The 23,392-nt window shown below is 42.1% G+C and overlaps 1 protein-coding gene across 8 annotated transcripts in view; it reads right to left on the bottom strand.

Annotated features, from left to right (window-relative positions):
* The window catches only part of szt2 (SZT2 subunit of KICSTOR complex), a 197,923-nt gene that overhangs the window by 76,666 nt on the left and 97,865 nt on the right, over positions 1-23,392 (bottom strand). For 7 of the 8 annotated variants that reach the window (XM_028445251.1, XM_028445256.1, XM_028445254.1 and 4 more), the window contains 13 exons: positions 18,245-18,380; positions 16,549-16,665; positions 16,401-16,458; positions 13,962-14,147; positions 13,666-13,833; positions 10,750-10,963; positions 9,400-9,474; positions 9,190-9,328; positions 8,205-8,328; positions 5,302-5,422; positions 5,045-5,197; positions 3,948-4,050; positions 1,624-1,738 (listed from right to left, as the gene is read on the bottom strand). In XM_028445251.1, coding sequence (XP_028301052.1) covers positions 1,624-1,738; positions 3,948-4,050; positions 5,045-5,197; positions 5,302-5,422; positions 8,205-8,328; positions 9,190-9,328; positions 9,400-9,474; positions 10,750-10,963; positions 13,666-13,833; positions 13,962-14,147; positions 16,401-16,458; positions 16,549-16,665; positions 18,245-18,380 — 1,709 coding nt within the window. The remainder of the gene's footprint in view (positions 1-1,623; positions 1,739-3,947; positions 4,051-5,044; positions 5,198-5,301; positions 5,423-8,204; positions 8,329-9,189; positions 9,329-9,399; positions 9,475-10,749; positions 10,964-13,665; positions 13,834-13,961; positions 14,148-16,400; positions 16,459-16,548; positions 16,666-18,244; positions 18,381-23,392) is intronic. The other variant, XM_028445257.1, reaches the window with a different exon arrangement.

Raw genomic sequence — 23,392 nt, 5'->3', positions numbered from 1 at the left:
TCCCTGCACCCACTCAGCATCAGAATTAGCCAAACGAACAGAGCTGAAATGAGCCATGGCTGAGTAGTTAGGTGTTGCAAGTAAAATATGGCTAACAACTGAATGAAAGCTGTATGAAAGGATATCTGTTCATTGACGGGATGATGCACCAGTACCTCCAAGAACCAGCACCTGACGGTGTCCAAATGAACAGATAAGTTCTCCTGACAGAGTTCATCATTTAGCCACAAGGAAATAAGTGGGAACAATGTAGTTGGGATGTGGTTAGTGCTATGACTATGGCGTCACAAAACTTTAAAAAAGCCACACGCTTGAAAACAACAGCACACATAAAACGTGCATGCTCGTGGTCCTTTTATGAGGTGAATTCAGCGGCTACTCTCGTGCGTGTATACGCGTGTATGCGTGCGTCACTTTCTGAGCGATCTTGGTAACTTCCTGCGCGCTTGACAGCACTTTCTGCTAGCTCGAATGTATTGAAGAGGGCACCAACATTCTCTAGGCCAGAGTCAATCAGAGGCAGTGTTGGGCGGGTCATCCTTGCGGCAACTTTGGATGCATAAAGATGTCTGAGGAAAAAGAGATAAATTGAAGAATAAACAGATATTGATAAGGCTCTGATGATGGCGTTTAAGTTGACCAATTAAAAAGAAGAGTAGCAGCGACTGTCTATTGGCTTCCGAAACACGGGATACACCCGCCCTCTTCAATATATTGGAACGAACAAAAAGTGATGTCGAGTCCATCAGCTTAGCCCACAGATCCCTCTCATAGCAGCTCAGCTTGAAGTGGTCCTCGCATACCACCCAATTTCGTCTGAACAGAAACATTTTAAGTGTATATCCCGTACTGATATCATAGAGGTAATGTCTGGATAACGCTGACTTAGTGTCGTTATTTGGCTCAGAGACGCAAACAAAATGTTTCTGTGGCGTTTTTCTTGTTGTTATAGCAACCATTGGCTTTACACACCGCCATTGTTCAGAAACTGTAACGAAACTGTGTCATATTCTGACCATAGCGTATGCCCCAAGGTATAATATTGTTCTAAAAAGTCATTATATTTAATGTGGCAGTAATAACTTTTAAGTCTAATGCTAAGAAATATGTCAGTCTCCTCTTCTGTCCACATGTACTGCGCCATGTTTTCTCAAAAATAAGTGGTCATGTGACCAGGTACGTCACGTCCTGTGATGTGTAATTGTGTAAAAAGTGTTTCCATAGCGCTTTTGCGAAACATTTCAATAAAACATCTGAAAAACCTCTTTGTGAAAGTGCGAAAACTTCTTAACGATTTTTGAGTGTTTTTTTTTTTTCAAAATTCAGGTGTTTCCATTTCCAGTTTTTATTGAACTATTTAAATTTTGCGCATTTCCAAGGATGATGGAAATACAGCAGATGACTGATCTAAAATGCTTCAAAATAACGCCAAAAGTTTCCAACTTTTAAAATGATAAAACGACAAGTAAGCTATAGGTTTAAAGCCATTTGAAACAGTGTTTACGCCACAGCCTATTCCAACATTGGATTGAATTGTCTACAGCGTTGTTGTTTCTGTAAGTGTGAAGCGTGAGTCGATGTCCAGCACCAGTGCTTCATTTGTCTGTGTGTGTGTTCACTCACTGTGGGATCCTCACAGGTCAGAGGCTCCTGACTACGGGCCAAACCAACAGAACGAGTCACGTAAAGGTGTCCATCCACATCAGACACTTTTCCTGTCAGTGACGTTTCACAGAGTCTGCAGAGATAAACAGTAGCTTCACACACACCACAGAGCTTAGATCCCTGTTTGACTTTAGATTATTAGGAGCAGGAAGAGCAGGGTTTCAGGGACAATTACATTTTCAATTAACAATGCTCTATTACAATTAAATTACAATTGTTATTTTTCCCCCTAAAGTCAATTATGACTAAAATATTCACATTTCCTGAATAAAATGCTAGTAAGGATGCAGGTAGTGGCCCGCGTCGTTGAACACGGCACATTGACCCAGCGCCATCTAGGAAGATGACGGCCTATACGGATGCATCTGCGTGGGTGTGTTTACTTGAATAATAGCGTTATTTTTTAATTTGACTGAAAGCAGCCCATGTGCTAAACGACTGTCAAAGGTCGTCTCCATTTGGCCTCAATATGTCGGAGGTCACGGATTATGTTGACACTTTACCAGAAGCTGAGAGAAGTCGGTACAAGGAGAAACTGGGTCTGATCGGCGGGGATGACCCCTACAATGTTCCTGTTGATAAATGGAATGAAGATGTGTCTTATTTCCCATGAGTGACTTACCCTGACATTATGAACGACCTCGTCTTTACATCTAGCTCATACACAATGAATCACATGAAAAGTTTTAAAGGACTGGAAGCTTACAACCAGTTACAACCAGTTTGTTTGTGGCTGGATTGTGAAGTAGCTGCTTTTATCCATAATGGACTCCATGTGGTTAAATTCAGGGTAAGTAGGCTAAATTTTCATAATTCATCTGTAATATGAGTGTGCAATGCTGGTTTTTCAGAATCTGAGCTATTTGATTGATTATCTAAATTTGTGTGAAAAATAACCCTAACCCTGGATCAATGCAAATAAATCAATTTAATTCCCCAAGCTTTCAGTCAAAGGACCTTCATCAGGGTAACAACATGGCTACAATGAACAGATTGATTTAATACAGGGAATCAGTCACACCTTTGCTCGTTCTACGAAAAAGTGCCTTGGTTTTTTCCACTCAGGTGGTTCTCACAGCTGGTATCCTGAAGAAAGACTTGTGTACTCCAGGCCCAGCCGTGTTAGAACACCCAAACACAGTGCAAAAGTTGACCATCGCTGTGGGCTCTTTGCTTCGCTATATACAGTCTATGGTTTCAACACGTTTCCTGCGGTGGCTTGTTCTTCTAACATGACGGAGGGCCGTATATCACGTGACCTGTGAGGTCATGTGGCATGTGTCTATAGTTTGTATTTTGGTGTACCATGTATGCTCATTATTTATAGGCCTGTTGTGATGATTGTATGTGTGTATGTTGTCATTTTATCATGTTTACATTTACATTTTAGTGGATTGATTCTTATAATATTTACTGTAGAACATGAGTTAGAATTTAGAAATAGCGATAAACGCTTTGTGCAAATCATCAGTTACATTCATTCTATTGTTAATCTGTAAAGTTGTATCATCACTATTTAAATAAAATGATAACCTAACTGCCCACAACCCCTTACTCCTACCACCTGTACGGGTGTGAGGATTCACTGACAGGTCGTGGGAAAACTTGATCTGTAACATTCTAATAATTGATAACTACATGTGTGTAAGACACAGAACTGTAACATGGATCCACAGGTTTGCTTTTTATTAAATTGTAACTGACCATTTGTTTAGAATTTCCATTACAATTACTATTACAAATAAAAATTATCTGAACTCAATTACAATGGAAACAGACGTTTTTAATTACAATCATAAATGTAATTATGTTATAATTGCAATTATTTATCAATTATGTGATTAAAATTATGATTTGAAATAATTGTCATGGAAATTCTATAAAAACTGTCAATTACAATTTAATTAAACACGAACCTCTGGAACCATGTTACAGTTCTATGGCATACACACAAGTAGTTAACAATTATTAAAATATGTTTCATAACAAGTTTACCCACTACCTGTCACTTCAAGATAATTTTACCATTTTAAAAATAAATCAAAATCGAGGGGTATAGTGACAGAAAAAAGGCTCAGACGCCCCCACACCAAAAATATTAATACAAATATTTTCATTGATGAGGAAGCCGAACAAGGTAACCAAGAGATGAAAAACAAATTAGATGATAGATAATCATTTTTTGTTGATTACAGTTGATTAAGGACTGACATGTTATCAATAGAGATGTTAACAGAAAGCTAACACAAGACGTTTGAGAAGCAGTGCAGTGAGAGACAAACCTGAGGTAGAAGACAGACTTGGTGGCCCGTTCCTGGTAGACGAACATGTTCTTTCTATTCACCACACAGAAGGAGTTGAGCACGGAGCGCAGAGCCTGCATTGCTGCAACCACATAGAGTTGGTCACATGACATGCTCCCAAATAAAATAAGTAAAAAAACTCTAAGGCAGTGGTTCTCAAACTTTTTTGGCCCTTTCTCTTTCTTTGGAATGCAAGGACCCCCTTATGTCTGACTAATACATTTTGTTCAGAATTCAGTGAAAAAACAACTATAGATCAAAATGATGGAATGAACACATTTTAAAGAAATCTCATTTTGTAAATAAGTGAATGAAACAGTATTTAGTGCCTCCTGAATAGATTTATTTCTATAGTTTTTATTATTGACGGTCATCTCCCTCCTGATGTGAGACCAAGACTGACCCTTGTATTTTCAGTTCATGTTCTAATCAATAATTTCTATCATCATTTTGTGTATTTTGTTGTTGTTTGTCTGTTCTTTTCATTATTCAGTATATTTTTCTCTTATGTTTTTGTTGTTGTTTTTGTGTGTTGTTAGTATTATTTAAATTATTCTCTCTCAGTGTGTGTGTTTTTGGCGTCATTTGGTTGTTTCTTATGTCATTTTGTATGTTTCTCTGTTATTTTTGTGTATTTTGTAGTGATCTTGTGTGTTTTTTTTCTCATTTAGTGTGTCTTTGTAGTTGTGTTGTGTGTTGCTGGTAATAGTATACTTTTCTCACCTAGTGTGTGTGTTTTTAATGTCATTTTGTGTATTTTGTTGTTGTTTTGTGAGTTTGCTAGAAATATTCAGAGTGATTATAATTTGTAAGGAATAAACATTATAAAACCCCATATTTTTAACGCTTTCATTTATTAATTTGTCTCCCCCCCCCTCTCCCTAGTGCCCCCTGTAGTACACGTACCCCCAATCTCAATAAAACAAGTGTTTACAGTGAGGATCAAAACAAACTTGTTTTCTAGGAAATGATCTTAGATTTATTGATCTATGAAGCCTAAATCATGTCTTTATGTCCAGCAGCTTTAATGTGTTGCTTTCAGTGTGTGTGTGTGTGTATGCACTGTGTGGACTCACCTCTGGAGACGCCCATGTTTGGTCCCATCTTGAGGCGTGGATGAATGTAGATGATGGTGCTCCAAACCACGTCACAGGCAAAATGCCCCGGGATGAAGTGCATGGTGGCAGCAAGGTAGTCCCTGGCCTGGTAGCTCTCCTCTGTGCTGTAATCTGCACACAGTGTGTGTGTGTGTGAATTTTGATATATCGCCCAGCTTTAGTTCACATGTGAGGAAAACACGCTGCAGCATCAACCCAATCCTGTGCTGACTCACCATCAGAGGTGTTCATCCTCTGCTTGTAGGGAGACACGTTCTTCCAGATGTCCTCTTCACTCTCAGCCACCAGCAGAGTGTTACACAGGTGACTGTCATGAAGGTCCTGCAGCAGCATCCGCTACACACACACACAAAAAAACACACACTTTGAAAAGCTGATCCACAACTAGCATAAACCTCCCTCTATCTCAGCAAGAAGACAGGAGTCTCAGTGTTAGGGATTTGAACAGATACTTTGTACCTGTGCATCGATAACAATTTACAATAATTTTTAATGGTAATAAATGGTCAATAATAAAATCTCAAAATGTTCCAATTTACCAGATCTATTTCTCATAATAATAATAATAATCTTTAACAAAATATATCAAACTAACATCCAACTATTTGTATTGTAGCAACATCCATCCATCCATCCATTTTCAGACCCACTTGTTCCTGTTTTTCAGGGTCGGGGGGTCTGCCGGTGCCCATCTCCAGCTCACAAGGCAGGGGGTGGATCAACATTTATTTCACAAATCTCTTCATCATGAACACCCTGAACTTCAGCTATGCAGTGTTTTTTTATATAATGCACAAAATAAAAAACAGCTCTATGTGACAGAGCTCTATATTGGAAGTATTTCACTTGCATTTGTGCACATAAGTGAAAACTGTCTATCGGCTTTGCAAGAACCAAGTTTTTGTTTGGTGCTATTGCTAGTGCCAGGGCTTAGTTGGTTCTAATCCTGTTTAAGAACAATGTGTGGGAGGAGCTTGTTTTGTTTATGCACTTTGCATGCATACCTGCCTGCCTAACTTTCACTAAACTTACCTAATTTACATAGTGGCAGGTGTGGCATGAGTGAAGCTATAGCGATCAGGTGCGCTTCACTATGTAGCACCGTCTGCGTGACATGTAAACACTTGAGTGTTGAATCCTGTCCAATCACAGCAACGATCCGACTCAGATTGTAACACTACAGTCACTACCACTCTATGGATGGGTGTCGTGGCACAGACTGTAACCGGACTAAAATGGTGGTCCGTTATACACGTCATGTAGACGGTGCTACATAGTGAAGCGCACCTGATCGCTATAGCTTCACTCACTCCACACCTGCGTCTACGTGTGACTGATAAATTTATGTTTGTTAGGTGCACAACCAGAGGTGTATTCCATAAAGGCGGGTTAATAAACTCTGAGTCTATCCATAAACTCTGGGTCAACATACCCCGCGATGGGAAACTCTGGGTATCGGATTCCATTAAAGCTGGTATAAAGTGGGTCAATCAACCGTGAGTATGTAAACCTTGGGTTACTTACATGCAACGCGCGCGATAAAAAGCCATCATCAATGGATCAAAGAATATTCAAACTGCCATGACAACCAAACGGAAGATAGTGATTTATTCACCCTGATGGGTGAAATAAGCCGTTGTTTGATGAATACGAGCCTGTTCTAAAGGTGCGTTCAGTCTTCAGTAATTATAGTGGCTTAAATCACCCACAATTAGTCACACTTTTTGGTCGCTTCATCACTTTATTGCTTCAGTGACGTGACGAGCGGTGAATAATATGAATAAAATGTGTCTGAGGAGACGTGGTAGCAGCATAGGATGTCTGCATAGAGAGTCCTCCTGTTACACTGGATATGAAGACAGTGGCTGCTGCTTCATATCACATCATTTATATTAAATCTTAATGTAATATTGTCGCCAGAGTCCTCTCAACGTCCTAAAAAATGTCATAAAAAAAACACTGTAGTGGGACGCGAACCTGTGACCCATCGCTTTCAAGAGCAGCGTCACACTTCACTGTGCCATCATACCTTCAAAGATGTATGCTCTACAGACTTAACTTTAGAACAATAGAAAACAACAATCGAGCCTAAAAGTTGATTTATTTAAATTATCATCTCCTCCTTTATATTATCCACAGGCTTTTATCCAGTGAACTTTACTACAGACGTCAGTAAATGTTTTAATGCAGATCAACCTCTCAGTAATGATCTACATCTACAATGTTATAAAGAAAACTACAAAAAAAAAAAAAAAAAAAAAAAAGAGACGTAAAGCAACACAACATTAGTAATGATGTGAACACATCTGTGGTGTGTGATGTTCCTAATGTGTTTCAGAGAAAAGTGTTAAAGTTTATTAAAGTGTTAAGAAACGGTGTTCAGGTGGGCGGAGCCAGGTAGAAACCCAGGGTTTCTTTGATAAAACCTGCCAGCGACCAGGTTTAGTTCACGGACAATGTTGCCCGGGTAACATACTCAGAGAAGAACATACCTCGCTTTTTGGAATGGGATACTCAGAGTTTCCCTCATTTGAGCCTGAACATACTCAGAGTTTGAACATAACATGCTTTATGGAATAAACCTCATGTGTGGCGTATGTGTGCATACGCTTTAATGTGTATGCACATTAAAGCGTCTGCAGACGTCAGAATCAGAATGCTTTATTTACCAGGTACAGTTTAGAACAATACCAGGAATTTGACTGTAGTTGCAGCGAAAGAACACATCACACCGGAGCAGCCATTTGAGGCACCCCCATATTTAGGTGAAAAAGGGATAAACAACAGGAGGAGAGGTGAGGGGAAAAACCTCTCCTCCTGGATATGCACTTGACCCTTGTGCATATCCAGCCGCAAAGGTCCCACTTGGACATGCGGGTTCAGCACCCCCGGTTCTTTTTGTCGAAAAAATCTGGTCGATAGCACTGAGAGACCAACTAATTCATTTCATTATTCCAGTTTTGGATGAGTTGCAGAGAGGCTCTTGTTTGGCTCATTGACATGCAGACGTGACTTGTGCATTGTGCCCGTGCACCCATTCTAAGTCTATGGGATTTAGCAGAGACACACACGCACACAGACACAGACACAGAGAGAGAGAGAGAGAGAGGTGTGATACCTGGTTGACTATCCTGCAGATGTCTCCGATCCTACGAACGACCATTTGATGAAGTTGTAAATACTCCGGCAGCTCCTGATCCTCGTCCTTCTCCTTGAGTTCTTCTTTGTCTTCAGTGAAGGACCTGAACATGTTGAAGGATCCAATCAGCTGCTCTATATCAGATATCTATATACTTAACGCCAGTGTTCTGAATACACCTCGTCCTTTTTTTTAAGCTGTGATCAGAACAAACTCATTTTCCTGAAATCTAGAATCAAATTATAAACCTTGAGAAGAAGCCCAGAAAAACTCACTTTCAAGAACAAGTTTTAGGTGTAGTTTGTTTATCAAAGGTTGAATCATGTTTCAGTAAATTCTGCATTGGATCAGCTTTTTTTTGGGCTTCTGTAGCGACCAACGCTTTGTCGTTTGTGTGAGAAAAAAACAGACGTCAAACTTCTGTCCAGACTGACTGATGTCCAACTATTTTCATTCTATGTATAACGTAAAGCCACAGTTTAATCACAAATATGATGTAAATCAAGCTGTCCTTTATGTAGAGGTTGGTGAAATTTAAATTAGAGGATGGGTCAGAAACTGATCTATAGAAATGATGATCGGCTTCAGGTCACATCAGCTACATAAGGCATTGAACATTTTAAATGTAAAACTGTGTCGGAAACCAATGGGTCTGTTTCACTGGGTGTAACATCTGTCTCCTCTGAGTTAAAGCAGGACACTGCAGGATCACAGACACTCTGGTCCAGCGATTCTCAACTGGTGGGTCGCAGACAGCTGGTCAAAAATAAATAAATGTTGGACTTGTCTTTTATTTTGAAAGAAACTTTTCTTTTGGCAGGGCTGTATAGTTTCTCAGTTAGGGTTAGGTAATATATATACTGTATATATTATGTTTTAAAAAATGATGAACTACTGCAAGCACGTAACAACACAACCTTAAGTCCAGACCGGGGCATAGGAGCCTTAGTGCAGCTGATCTTACCTGGCATGGGAGTAAACCTTCACTCTGTCCTGGTGTATGTCAATAATGAGCCAGAAGTCTGGCATGAGGGCCGACAGACACTCGTGTTCGTCCAGCGTTGGGCTGTCACACTCAGAGTCACTGCTGCCACCGTCATAACCTACAATACATTCACAGGAGAGGATGAGTGATGTCATCAGAGATCACAGCAGAAGACTCTAATCACAGTACCCTGCATGTCTGAGTCCAGACTGTCCTGGCTAGAGACCATGCTCTGGACCCGATGTGGCCTCACTTTGCCGCAGCCTGTCACAGAGCACATGTGTTGTTTTATTGCATTGATGTGATTCACAGGATTTCTGTTACACTCTACAAATTCTATCACAGCAGGGGCCACAAAAATGTGTTAGTTTGATCTGAAGGCCACATTATCAACATTCAAGTCAGCATTTAGAATAATGACCAATATGAGCTTTAACACAGGAAACAACAAAGAGTTTTTATAGTCATTTTGCGTTTTTCTGTCATTATGTGTATGTTTGTTGTTGTTTTGCTTGTTATGAGGCACTTTCTGCATTTCTGTTGTCCTTTTGTGTAGTTTTGCTTGTTTATTAGTGATGTGGGTTTTTTGTGTTTTCTTGTATTTTTATGTACTTTTGTTGTCTTTTTCTGTAATTTTGTATATTTCTTTGAGTCATTTTGTGTATTTTTGTTGTTTTGTGTTATTAGGAGTCATTTTGTGTATTTCTATTGTCGTTTTGTGTATTTTTCCTGTAAAATGTATGTTTTCTGGAGTCATATTGTGTATATGTGTTGTCATTTTGCATTTTTCAGAATAATTTTTGTATATTTCTGTAGTTGTATTGCTTGTTTTTTAGTAAATGGAAATGGTAAATGGACTTGATTTATATAGCGCTTTATCACCACACTGAAGCAGTCTCAAAGCGCTTTACATATCAGCTCATTCACCCAATCACTCTCACATTCACACACCAGTGGGACAGGACTGCCATGCAAGGCGCTAGTCGACCACTGGGACCAACTTAGAGTTCAGTGTCTTGCCCAAGGACACTTCGACACATAGTCAGGTGCTGGGATCGAACCCCCAACCTCTCGATCAGAAGACGACCCTCTACCACCTGAGCCACGGTCGCCCAGTACTGTTTGCGGAGTCATTTTTTGTATTTGGGTCTATTTGTGTACTTTTGTTGTAATTTTCTGTCATTTTGTTTTGTTAGTTTTGTGTGTTTTTGGAGTATTTTCTGTGTTTTTCTTGTCTTTTACTATATTTTCCTGCAATGTTGTAATTCTTTCTATTTTTTAATGTATTTTTGCTTTTGTTTTGTGTATTTTTCTGTCATTTTCTACATTTAATTTAGGGGCTGCATAAAATTTGACCAAGGGCCACATGAGGCCCCCGGCTGCCAGTTGGTCATGTCTGCTCTACATCTACATCCGACTATAGCGAGCCAGTGAACTGAATTCTGGGACACGGACATTCGCTGTGACTCAAGGGATTTCCTTCAGCTCAGTATATATTAGTAGCTTTAATAATAAGGTGACACGAGCACTCGTACTCACTGTGAGCAGCTGACTGCACAGACTCAGCCAGGCTGACAGCAGAGGGGGTCTTTGGGGGAGAGCTGGACTCCATGGAGCACTCATTGTGAGGAAAGCTGCTTCTGGCTGGATCTCCTCCATCAATGCTAGCTGTTTCCTGGGCTCTGATTGGTTCCTTGGTCTCTGGAGGCGTGTCAATGACGGCTTCATCAGCGACGGACTTCCTTTCAGCACTCTGCAGTAGGTCAGAGGTCAGAGCAACGTGTGTCATTAAACTAAGTTTAAAACACGTCATAAACTAATGTCCACCAACAACGTTTTGTGCAAAAATAATATAAAAAGAGCACTCAGAGTGCGCTAACTATACCATTGATGGTGGGGCATCTCATATTTTGGGGATAATTTGCTTTCATAATTGTAGCTATATCGTTGTCTGGAAGTTGCAACTAAAAATAAAAACAAACAAATTTAATGGTCCTATATCATGCAGACCAACTTTTTTGAGCTTTTAACCTTGTTACAATGTTAAATCCTTATCAAAAACACCTCCAAAGTATTATTGGGCTTCCTGTCTGCATCTCTGAGAAATCCTCAATAATCCTGCTCTCTGAGCTGCTTCTCTGCCCTCTTCTGAAAAACGAGTGGTTCAAATGCTAGTGACATCACCAGCATTATGAACCGCCCCCTCCAGGAAGTGCTGCTGGTGCCATGCCTCCACAGTGAACACTGCAGTGTAGGCACCCAGGGAGTAGACATCGTATCGCCTTTGACTTGATCTGACATGTTTGTGACCCAATGCGACGCAACGGGTGAGGTGATAAACAAATGATGTCACCTTAAATGCACTATTGCTGTAGTTAATAAAGATCAGGAGGAAAAGAAAGTGAATTAGCAGCTCCAGTGAGTGTTTGAAGCTGCTGCTGAATGAACACACACAGCATGGAGACACATTCACACAATAGCCACTTAAATATCCATGTGTTTTACTGTAATGATGCATGATATGGGAGTTTTAATAAAAAATACAAAAATCTAACAAAACTCAACCAAAATATGTGTCTTACCAAAAAGAGAATTATGGGTCAAAGTCACTAGTACAAAATGTTACATGGGCACTTTTATTGACAATTAGCTGCATAATATCAACATGTGACCAACTTTTTGTTTTTCAATCTGCTCAGATGCTCCCGCCTTCACCTGAGGACCGCTGCAGCCACTTAGCTGCCCTCATGTTGCCTGTGTGCATCCTCTGCTTTGAAACCCATAAACACCGTCCAATATCAACAGCGAGCTTCATAATCTAATCAAAAACTATCAAATCAATAAAACAATAGAAAAATATTTAATGAATGAGTTGGGGCAGGGGGCAAAAATATAACAGTCCCAATATAATATTAATATAGTATTATTATTCAGCTTACTTTGGTGAGCTGAATAATAACACCTCATTTAAATTTGAAAAAAATGATCTGGTCTTTGCTCTTTGAGCAGGAACAGCTCAGAGAATGGAGAACAATGTAATTAACACGCGTTTGTGCGTCTCTGTCAAAGCCAAGATGCCCGGCCTGGCAATGTGCCAAGAGGATGTAATCCACACCCTTCTTTTGGACACATTTCTTTTGTGCAGGAGATGATTTAGAAACTTTATCTGGAAACACTGAAAAGGAAACGCTTCGACTTAAATATTGATTTATTACAATTAGGTTATCATTTAATTTAAATAAAACTGTGACATTGTCAATTACTGAGATTGAGAGTGAGTTTAGATTCCTTGTAAAAAGTAAGGTGTGTTTTTATTTTATATAATATTTTTAATTTTGAACAAAGCTAAGTGTGTTTTATCTTGCAACATCTTGAGAATGTTATATTGTTCTATTATTTTGCTTTATTTCACTTATTGTGTTTAAGTGGTAACACAGAGCAATATTTTTACCATTGATCATATAAATTATTTATTTATCAAATCAGGGTTATTAAAATGTAAAGCTATAATTGAACGGCAAACATTAGTTGTTATGTTTAAAGCCAAAAGCAGAACACTGCCAGAGTGTGTTAAAATATTATTTGTGGGTGAGGATGACGATGACGATGATGATGATGATGATGATGACAGGAGAACATTTTATTTTAAGCTAGTTTGTACTACTATAAGACTAATGTGCTAGTCTTTTGTCAGTGTATGGTTATGGAATGTTCAACAAAATCATTTGAAGGTTCAAAAAAATATATAGGGCGAAGAAATACATCTATCTATATGCTTTAGAAAGTCGCCTCGAGGTGTGATTTTTAAATTTTCATTTGTCATTTTTAGGTTATTAGAGAATAGTGAAAATTACGTGGACTGACGGGGGAAGGCTGGTGAGGTCATCAATTATGTATTTATTAGGTTAAGGGGCAGAAATGTTTCATTTGGACTGTGATATTATTTGATGTCATAATCTATGTTGGTTTGCATTTTTATGAAAGGAACAAATAATTAAATAAATAAATACAGCGTGTCTGAGTATTTATTAGTGGACCTGTACCAACTAACTACATTCATCATCACCGTCACCATTTCAACAAATAACTTTTGGCTTTAAAGTAAGGCTGGAACAAAGATCAAAACAACTTTAGCTTTACTTCACGAAATGTGGCTTCAAAATGCAGGAAAAATTATGTTTCAGATGGTTAGAAATGTAAACATTTTCTGGGGCGTTCGCTCATGCGCCAAGCGAACCCCCTACGCTGTGAAAACTTCCTAGTGAGAATCCTGGAGGTGCATAGAGTGGAGTTTGTGTGAGAGGCAGACGTGGGAGAAGTAACCAAAGCAGCGACTCTTCATTTTAACCAATTTAGTCATTTTCTATATATATATGTATGTATATATGTATAACAATCTTGAGATATTGTAAACTTGGAGATATGGTTTCCATGAGTGTGCAGATGTCTCCTGACCTGAGCCTCAGTGTCAAGACTGTGCTGCTGTGGGGGTTCTGTGGATCTTTCAGCTAGCCTCTGTGTAGCATGTAGCCTCTGTCGGTGAAGTCTGCTGAGGGACATGTAGTAGAGGCTGCTCTGTAGGACGTTCAACACGTAGCCAGAGAACGACATCCTGCGAAACTCCTGCAGAACAAAACACGCCCAACATTTCATATCTGCGCCGCCACGGGCAAAAACACATGCTGTTTTCTTAAAGTCCCAAACAATATAGTACTGTATGTTTGTGTTGTGTTCATGGAGTGTGAGCTTGCCTCTTTGAATTTTTCCAGCGATTGTTCCGGTCCAAACACAAACTGTAGCGGCACCTCCTCACAGTGACAGTGAGGTCGGACACTGGAGCTCGTGATGTGCTCGGTGACTTTGTGCAACGTGCTGGAGCTGATGATGCGAGAGTGACGCAAGGCGGAGACGATCTCGTCCACCAGGAGCCAGCGGATCTGTTAGCAGCAGATAAGACTCAGGCTCTCAGGTTTGGCAGGAATGAGCCTTTTTTTAAACTAAAAGATGTAAAAGGTTGAAATTGCAGCTCGAAAGTTTGTTTTGATCTCCACTCTAAACACTCTCTCTTGACATTGTTGGAAAAGTTTGGTGCATTGCATTGTCTGATGTGGAGTCCTGTAAACCAGTGGTTCTCAACCTTTTCAGCCCACAACCCCCAAAATAAAAGTCCCAGAGACCGGGAACCCCAAATGTACCCGAAGGTGGTTGAACACAGACATTGAAGAACAGTCATGTGGAGACAGGGCCATCTCTAAGGGGGTATGAAGGGGAGAGATTTTTGGGGTCCATCCATAAAATCTGCATAATGATGATCCAAAGTCAAAGAAAAGGTGGTGAAATTGAAAACCACAGAAATTGGTTAAAAGTTGCAAATTAAGTGAACAAAAAATGGACAGAAAAAGTGGTAAAAAGAGTTCTAAGTGTCAATATTGGAACAATTAGTTTAATCTGGTAAATACTGAGCATGACAAATCATAAATGTAGTTAAATTGGCAAAAATCAGCATTAAAATATGGTGAAAAGAGGTTAAAAGTGACAATAATGGGTCAACAAATGTGACATTAGGTGGAAAAGTGGTGAAAAGGGTTTGAGTGCTGAAAATGTCTTGAAAGTAGAAAAATGTGTAGAAAAGGCATTGAAATTTGATGGAGAAGTGACAGGAATGGGAGTAATGTAGCAAAAATGCATGAAAGGAGCAAAAATATGGCAAGAAAAGGTGAAGAAAATAGGTTGAAATATACGTAGCAAGTTCGGTTTTGTTTCAAAAAAAAGGGTAAAAATAAGCAAAAAATTGGCTCAAACCTCTAAAAAAATATCCTTTCTGAATGCATCTGGTGACCCCTTCCCAGTGTCTCATAAACCCAAATTGGGTCCCGACCCTAAGGTTGAGAACTACTGCTGTAGTAATTTTACTTCATTTTTACTGTGATTTTTTTTAAGTTTGCTTGAAAAACTCTACCAAAGTGACTTCCCAACACATTTCTGGTGTTTTCATTGAAAGTTGTGGCAAAACAATGGCGCATACAGTATTTATTATGGGTTTACATGAAAAGCTCAGAATCCAGCCCAAATGGATGTCTCTAGTAGTGAGGTGATATTACAGGGAATACTGGGAAGAAACTAGAACAAAAATAGAGTCAAGCCAATCACTGTCCTCCTGGTCTGTAGATGAAACTGAATCTCTTTGGATTTATTCAACATTTCTAAAGTTATAAAACGCCCAATAGAATGCTTTTGGTGGTCACTGCCCCTAATTAATCCAACCCAGCAAAGAAACACAGGAAAACACAGTAAAAATAAATAAATAACACTTATATGCATCTGTCTACGGGACTCCACATCCCACAATGCAATGCGCAAGACTTTTTCGACAATGTCAACAAACATTGTGTTTACAGTGGAGATAAAACAGACTATTTAATTTGTAAGTAACTGATCTTAGATTTATTGATCTATGAGGTCTATACTGAATGTCATACTAACGTACTACTCATACTAAGTCTGACGTCTAAATGACTATGTAGTGTGTTCACATTAGATAGTATGGAAAGATGGAGTATGTGAGAAATACCTGGATGTATACTATATGGGGACATTTTTTAAGTGTGCACGGTGGGCATACTAGTCATACTTGACCAATCCATGATGCATTGTGAACAGAATGTAAAATGGTCCTGGGACCAGCTTCAACTCAAACATTCCCTTTTCAAAATAAAAGCATCTCTTCTTGTCTTCCATTAGTTTTTTAACACATTTGTAAATAACGCTCTTGTTCTGAAGTTAAACAGAAGTTTTGTCAGCAGCAGAATGGAGGGTCTCTGAAAATCTCTGAAATGTCTACTTGGTCACTTTTGTCACTTAAAATGTTTTCAGAACTTTCAAAGATGGAAAAACAACAAAGATATTTAGCCTCAGTTTGCTTCAGGTTTTTGATGTAGTAGGTTCCAAATGCATCTTGGGAAACTTGGAATTATACTTCAGTGGAAATGCTCATCATCCTAATCACACTAATAGTTTATAGTAGGCAGTATATACTCATTGAGTTTATAGTGTATAATACATTTAAAACACAGCACAAGTCTTAATCTGAAATAAATGATTCAGTCATGCAGCTTTAAACAATCCCTGCTAAGAATGAAGCTATGATGGAATAAAAAACACAAAGCACCAAACGACAGAGCCAGACTCACCTCATCTATTGTGGCAAGGATTGCAAGTCTGTGAGGAAGTGGGAGTTTCTGGGAGACTCTGAGTGAGGACAAGATAAGGTCAGAGGTCAAGGTCAAACTTAATCATTCAAACAGAAGAACCAGAGTCAGACTAGGAGCGTCTACACACCCCTCAACACCGGCTCCACGCAGATTATCCAGCACAGCCATCATTTCCTCATCAGAGCGGTAGGACGAAGGCTGTCCTGGTGAACGGTTCAGGGACACGCTGCTCTCTGACGTGTACCTGCACACACGCGCACACAGACACACACACACAAACAACAGGGATTTCAGATCATAGATAGATTATATGACTGAACGATGAACTGCATTTGCAATAATATCTCGATATGATAAAATGAGATTTCCTAACAACCAAACAATAAGAATCCTAAAAGTTCTGGCAACGTAACTTGCGAGCGAAGCAGCACAAAGTAGGCGGGTGAAAATGTAAACGCTTCTTTAACCTCGGCCTCCACCACGGCCTCGGTCTCGACAGACGCTGACACTACACAAAGTTTAGAACCAAAAAGCAGCAGCAGGTCAGTTGTGTTGAATTATTTTGGCTATAAAAGAAGATGCTGCACTCCATCGCCAAGCGTCACATCTCGCGGCCTGCTCCTAGGGCCACGACGGACTCGCCGCGGGCGCGCTCATAGTGGATGTGCCGCCGTCCGCGAAGGTGGACGGTCCGTCGATCGGGACTCCACTGGTCACCCTGGTCGTCGCCCTGTCCAACGCCGCCTCAGGAACCCTGCAGGCTTCCCTCCCATAATTTTGTTCTGTTGTCATAGTGAATGCTTACTAGACTACAAGTCAAAGTATTTAAGTTTACAACTGTAATTGAAGTAGATAAATAAACAGTTTTTAATATTAATTCATGCTTCACTTTCCTTTATCTTAACATAAGCTTAGCCTATAAGAAAGAACAATTAATGTATAATACACATCATATTATTTATTAAAACACATTACAATGATTTATTGATTATGTTTGGTGAAAAACACATGAGAAGAGGACCTTGAAAAAATTATAGCAAATTAAATCGCAATATTGAGAGAAAAAACTTGCAATTAGATTATTCTCCAAAATCGTTCAGCCCTAATAGATAACAGATGCAGGATGTACAGTCGTGCACTTTTATTTCACATTTGGCTTAAACTGGCCTTTTGAATTCAAAAGATAATTTTGCAGGCAAATAATTGGCTAAAACCAAACCCCCCAACATACAATATGTGCAGAAAAGGAGCACTTTCATTTTTATACTTTTAAAATGTATTTCTAAGGATTTGTTGTTGAATACTTTATTATTGCTTTGAGCTCTTTGAAGGTTTTTGTGACATAAGCAACATTATTTATTTTTATTTGTTAAAGGCTCGTGAGTGTAGCAGCCTGGTTTGAAATAAAAAGTTTTCAGGTTTTACCTGTTTGGGATTTTTAAAATATCGAGATATATAGATATCTAAAAATATTGACATATTGGTTTGAAGACATATCGCGCAAGTCTATTCACAATCTTTCAATATATAATCCCATCATCTCGTTACTTCCAAAAGGATTTAAGCATAATCTACGTGAATCAACCAATACCAGGGACCCTTTAGTAAGTTAATGATTAATAAATAGATTACTTAACACTTCTCATGTGCACAGTAAAAACCTAGACTTCTAACTAATCAGTCTCAGCACTGATCAATCTTCGTGGATGAGAAGTCAAACATCTTCAAACTAAACTTCAAATCCACATCCCTGAAGTAGACATCAAAGCAGGAGCTCTGCAGAGCATCAGGCACAATTAGGTTTGAGTGCAGCGGACATTCACCTGTTATGATGGAAATCAGCCAGAACCTCCATCTCCAGAGGTAGAGTTAGAACCAAAACATCCAGTGTAACTGAGAGCTCGTTCAAATCCAGTGAACGCAGAGTCTCAGCGTTCTCCAGACAGCAAAGCACCTCACCTGCAAGAAAAACCAGCAGCTTTCAGCTTCAATACAAGATCATCATAACATCAAGTCAAAGCAAAGGGTTTAAAGCTGCTGGAGACCATGTTTTTATCAGATAAAGATGTGGGCTGTGTTGTAAATGTCACACTCTGTACTACACACCGTACTACTACAGTGGTTCTCAAACGTTTTCTGCTGAAGTATCCCATTTTCTTACTTTTGATTCCAAGCACCCCTTTCTCTTATATCTGATTTCAAGCACCCCCTTTGTCTGACTATAACATTTTGCTTAGAAAACTATCAAAAAAACTATGGAGCATAATGAACAAGTGATAACACACATTTTAAAGAACCTTATTTTGTTAGAAACAGTATTTACTGCAGTGGTTCTGGCGACCCCAAAGACATTTTTTTTTAAGAATTAGGTTTTGATCATGCTTGAGCTCAGATGTTTGGTTTTTTACAGCATTTTAGTTTAACTAGATTCACAAAGTGAAAGTATAGAAATACAGTTGTTTTAAATTGTGTGTTTTAAATTAAAATAAAAAAATACATAATTAAAACATTTCAAAAATCTACTTAAATTTTTCCAAAATTTCAGGTGACCCCAAGGTTGAAAAATGCTGATTTAGCAGCACCTGAACAGATTTATTTCTATATTTTTTATAATTTCAGTTATCTCACACACTTTCACTTTATTTCCATATATCCATAAAAATCACATGAATAAAGACATTTCATTTGGACATTTCGGAGATTTTTGGTGAACCTCCATTGCGCTACTGAAAAAACTTTTGGTTAACTTCAAAACAAGAGCCCTATTTACAAAAGGGTTAAAACGAAGAGTTACGAATGTAACTATGGTTCTATGAATTCCGAATGACCGCCAGAGGCGGTGCTTTAAGCACTGAATATTCCCCTTCGCGCATGCGCAGTGCGAGTATGTATACCAACAATGTCACCCGTGACCCCTGGATGAACCGGAGGAAGTTTATATCTTCAGGTATAACTCCAGGGTACTTTCCTACAGAATCTTCTCGCAAGCACACGAGGGTTCTGAGTGACAAAGAGCTCTGGCGGCCATTCGGGATTCATAGAACCATAGTTACATTCGTAACTCTTTGTTCTATTTCATCCCTGCTGACCGCCAGAGGCAGTGCTTTAAGCACTGAATGACCTATACCAGAAAAGTCATGAAAAATCCTGCTTACCACCCTTCACTGAGTAGGATCAGAGGACTCTGGCCGAAGGACCACAGCCAATGGATGGGGTGCGGCTACATTCACCCTGTAGAATCTGGAGAAAGTGCCCGGCGATGCCCATGAGGCCGAAGCACAGATGTCCTCCAGGGGCACTCCCCTCAGGGCAGCCCATGACGTAGAAACACTCCTGGTAGAGTGGCACCACACACCAGATGGGAAGAGACGGTTACTTGCCCGATATGCATGGGCAATCACATCAACAATCCAGTTGGACAGGCGCTGCTTGGAGACAGCACCACCCCTGTTAGGACCACCATAACAGAGAAAGAGCTGATCAGACCCCCGAAAACCTACAGTAGCTGCAATGTAGGCTTCCAGGGCTTGCATTGGGCACAACAAGCCAGACTGGACCTCTGGCTCCACGGAAGAAGGGTTGAACCATGCCAGCCGAATGGGCTGGTTGAGGTGATCGCGGGACAGCACTTTAGGGAGAAAAGCTGTGTGCGGCCACAAAGTGACTCCCGAGCCGTCCGAATTCCACCTCAGACATGTGTCACTGATTGACAAGGCGTGCAGCTCACTGACACGCTTTGCGGAGGAAATGGCCAGGGGGAAGATCCCATGCTGGAGTCCTTGTGGCTCTCAGAGGACGCAACCTCCAAGCTCCTCTCAAGAAAAGGGACACCAGCTTGTGGCTACCAATCGTGCCATTGTCGACATTACATGTCGGCAAGATATTGCTGTGACATATACTCTCAGCATTGAATGAGAAAGCCCTTTGTCCAGAAGGGACTGGAGGAAGTCCAGGATAGTTGGCACGGGGCAGTGCACAGGGTCCACCTCCCGCCTTGTACACCAGTCGGACAACAGTTTCCATCTGTTCTCATAATGGAGGCGAGTAGACGGCACTCTTGCATTCATTATAGTATATCTAACTGGGTCGGCACAGACGCTCAGGAGCGTCTCGGGCCCACCAGTGGTCAAACGCACAGTTGAAGGAGTTGCTGATTGGGGTGCCAAATCCGCCCAGCCAGTTGGGACAGGAGATCCCTCCTGTCGGGAAAGCGCCACGGTGCGCCGTGACAGAGGCTGTACAGCAGCGGGAACCAGCTCCTTCCTGGCCAGAAGGGAGCCACAAGCAGGATCCTGTGGCCCTCCTGAAGGACCCTGTGGAGTACCAGCTGAATCAGAGGAAACGGAGGGAAGGCATACAAGAGGCCATCCGGCCAAGGATGAGCCAATGAGTCCTGGCCGAGAGGACTAGTTGTCTTGGCCAAGGAGAACCACAGAGGACAGTGGGTCGACAGCTCCGAAGCAAAGAGGTCTACCTGTGCCCTGCCGAATATGCTCCATATAATGTTTGTTACCTCCGGGTGGAGGGTGCCACTCCCCTGACGGAGGTTTCCGATGGGAGAGGAAGTCCACCAAGTGGTTCTGCTCTCCTGGTATATGCATTGCTTGTATACTGATCAAGCGGGCGGCTGCCCATGTGAGGAGCTCCCTTGCCACTTCCAGCAGCCGTGCAGACTTGGTACCACCCTGATGATTATGTGATACACTGTAGACGTGTTATCTGACCGCACAAGGACATGCTTGACCCTCAGATGTGGCAAGAAGTGCTTGAGAGCCCGGTGAACCGCACGAAGCTCCAACACATTGATGTGTGCACCTTGGTCTTCCACAGGCCAACACCCCTGGGCCGTCCTGCTCTGCCACACCGCACCCCACCTTGAGGGGCATGCGTCTGTGGTAACGGTCTCCCTGCGAGATGGAATGGAGCCTATAGGGATGCCTCTGAGCAAGTAAGCCCTGTCCCTCCACGGAGCTAGGGCGCAAAGACACTGCTGTGAGACCTTGAGCTTCCTGCTCCTGTGCTGCTTGGCATCCAAGTGGAAGCTGTTCAGCCACCTCTGCAGCGGGCGCAGCGACAGCAAGCCCAGAGGAACTACCCCTCGAGACTGACGCTAGCTTGCCCAAAAGACGGAGGAATAAGACATAGGTCAGCCAGCGGCCCTCCCTGAATAAGGCGAGCTGGCGAAAAATAGCGTCCACACGGTGGGGGGAGGGTTTCGTTGTCATAGTTACACTGTTCACTAAAACCCCAATGAAAGTTGTGACCCGGGATGGTACCAGGCATCTTTTTTCCACATTCACCTGGAGTCCAAGTCGAGCCACATAGGACAGGAGATGCTCTGTGTCTTGTGACGCCTGGACCCGGGATGGAGCACAGATCAGCCAGTCGTCCAGGTATGGGAGAACCTTCTAGCCCCGAAACGGTAGAGGTGCTAGGGCCACAGACACACACCTTGTGAAGACCCTTGGGGAGAGAGAGAGGCCGAAGGGCAGCACCCTGAACTGCCAGAAGCGTCCGCGGTATGCGAAGCACAGAAACTGCCTGTGTTGCTGAGCAATTGTCTAGGATTGTCTAGGATTGGGCGGAATCCGCCTGTCTTTTTTGCCACTAAAAAGTATGTTGAGTAGAACCCTCTGTGACCTGACCGAGGGTCTACAGGCTCGATGGCGCCCTTGGCCAGGAGGGCAGACAGCTCCTGGTCTAATGCGAGAGCCTTTGCCGGGTCGTTGATGGATGTCACTCTGATCCGGCTGGACGCGGGGGGCCGGCGGCAGAATTGAAGTTTGTACCCGTAGGTTAGGGTGGCAACCACCCAGGGGTCTGAAGCATGAGTAGTCCACTGTTGGAGCTGCTGATGCGGAAAATATCCGACCGCCGACCCCAAGGCCTCAATCTCTGGCCCCCCGGGACCTCGGGGCCCTAGTCGGAGGGCAGAAAGGCTCTGGAGCTCGAAATTGTCTGGAGGGCAGGCGAGCAGAGCCCCGAAAATCCCGGACTGGTCTCCGTGCGGGACGCTGGGCATCACGACAACCAGTGGAGTGTGTTGTCGGCGGCACGTGGGTGTGAAAAACAGCCGGGGGGCACTCCGCCACCCGGCCGTGGGTGTATAAGAAGGAGGCACCCGGCTAAGCCCGGCAAGCTGCTGCCTGGTTTGCCCCACCTGGATGGTTCGTTCCAGCGCTTCCTGGGCTGCTGGACCAAATATCTCCCCCGGTTCGACCGGGAGGCTGGGCAGCATTCTCCTGGCTGCCTCCGTTAAGTTCGACTGGGACAGCCAAACCTGACGATGAGCTTGGACTAAGATGGACATTATTCGCCCAAGCTCTCGAGACATAAGCCCAAAAGCCTCCAATGAGGCTGAGAGGGCCAACATGAGGTGTGATAGGGAGTTTCCCATGTGACCAGCACGTGCTCCAGCATCATAAGCCCTCGTAAGAAGGTCATTGGTTATTCGACACTGGGGTCGAGGACACATACCATCCCTTCGAATTGCTTCATCTGGGGACACAATAAGAGAAGCGATGGCAGGCTCGATGGGCGGAGTGCGATCCAGGCCAGCCCCCGCTGCATCATGCATGGCTGCCAGGGTCCGCCCATCTGCAGAGAGACGGGCGCAAGCCTTACTGTCCCTCCAACAGGACTGTAAATCCTTCAGATAATCCGCTGAATGTGGAATAGCGAAAGCTGTGGAGGCAGGCCTGCGCCTGAAGAAGGCCCTTGCAGATGCTACCTCAGCCTGCTGTGGGACAGCTGTGTGCAGCCGCTGTAGAGCCAGGCGCATGTAGTTGTCTTCCACCTCGGCCCCTGAACTCTGATCCGAGGAGTGGGAGCCCTGCTCAGACATCTGGGATCCGACATCCAAATTCTCCCCATAATCACAGAAATGGCTAGCCGAAGCAGCCAAAGAGAGTGTATCCTCCTCGGGCATCAGCGTTGGCATTGGAGGAGAGAGTGCCGCATCAGCCACCAGG

Source organism: Gouania willdenowi, chromosome 4 (assembly GCF_900634775.1).
Source record: "Gouania willdenowi chromosome 4, fGouWil2.1, whole genome shotgun sequence".
NCBI classification, from domain to species: Eukaryota; Metazoa; Chordata; class Actinopteri; order Blenniiformes; family Gobiesocidae; genus Gouania; species Gouania willdenowi.
Note: the sequence above shows the minus strand (reverse complement) of the source record. Positions and strands in the feature narration are given on the sequence as shown.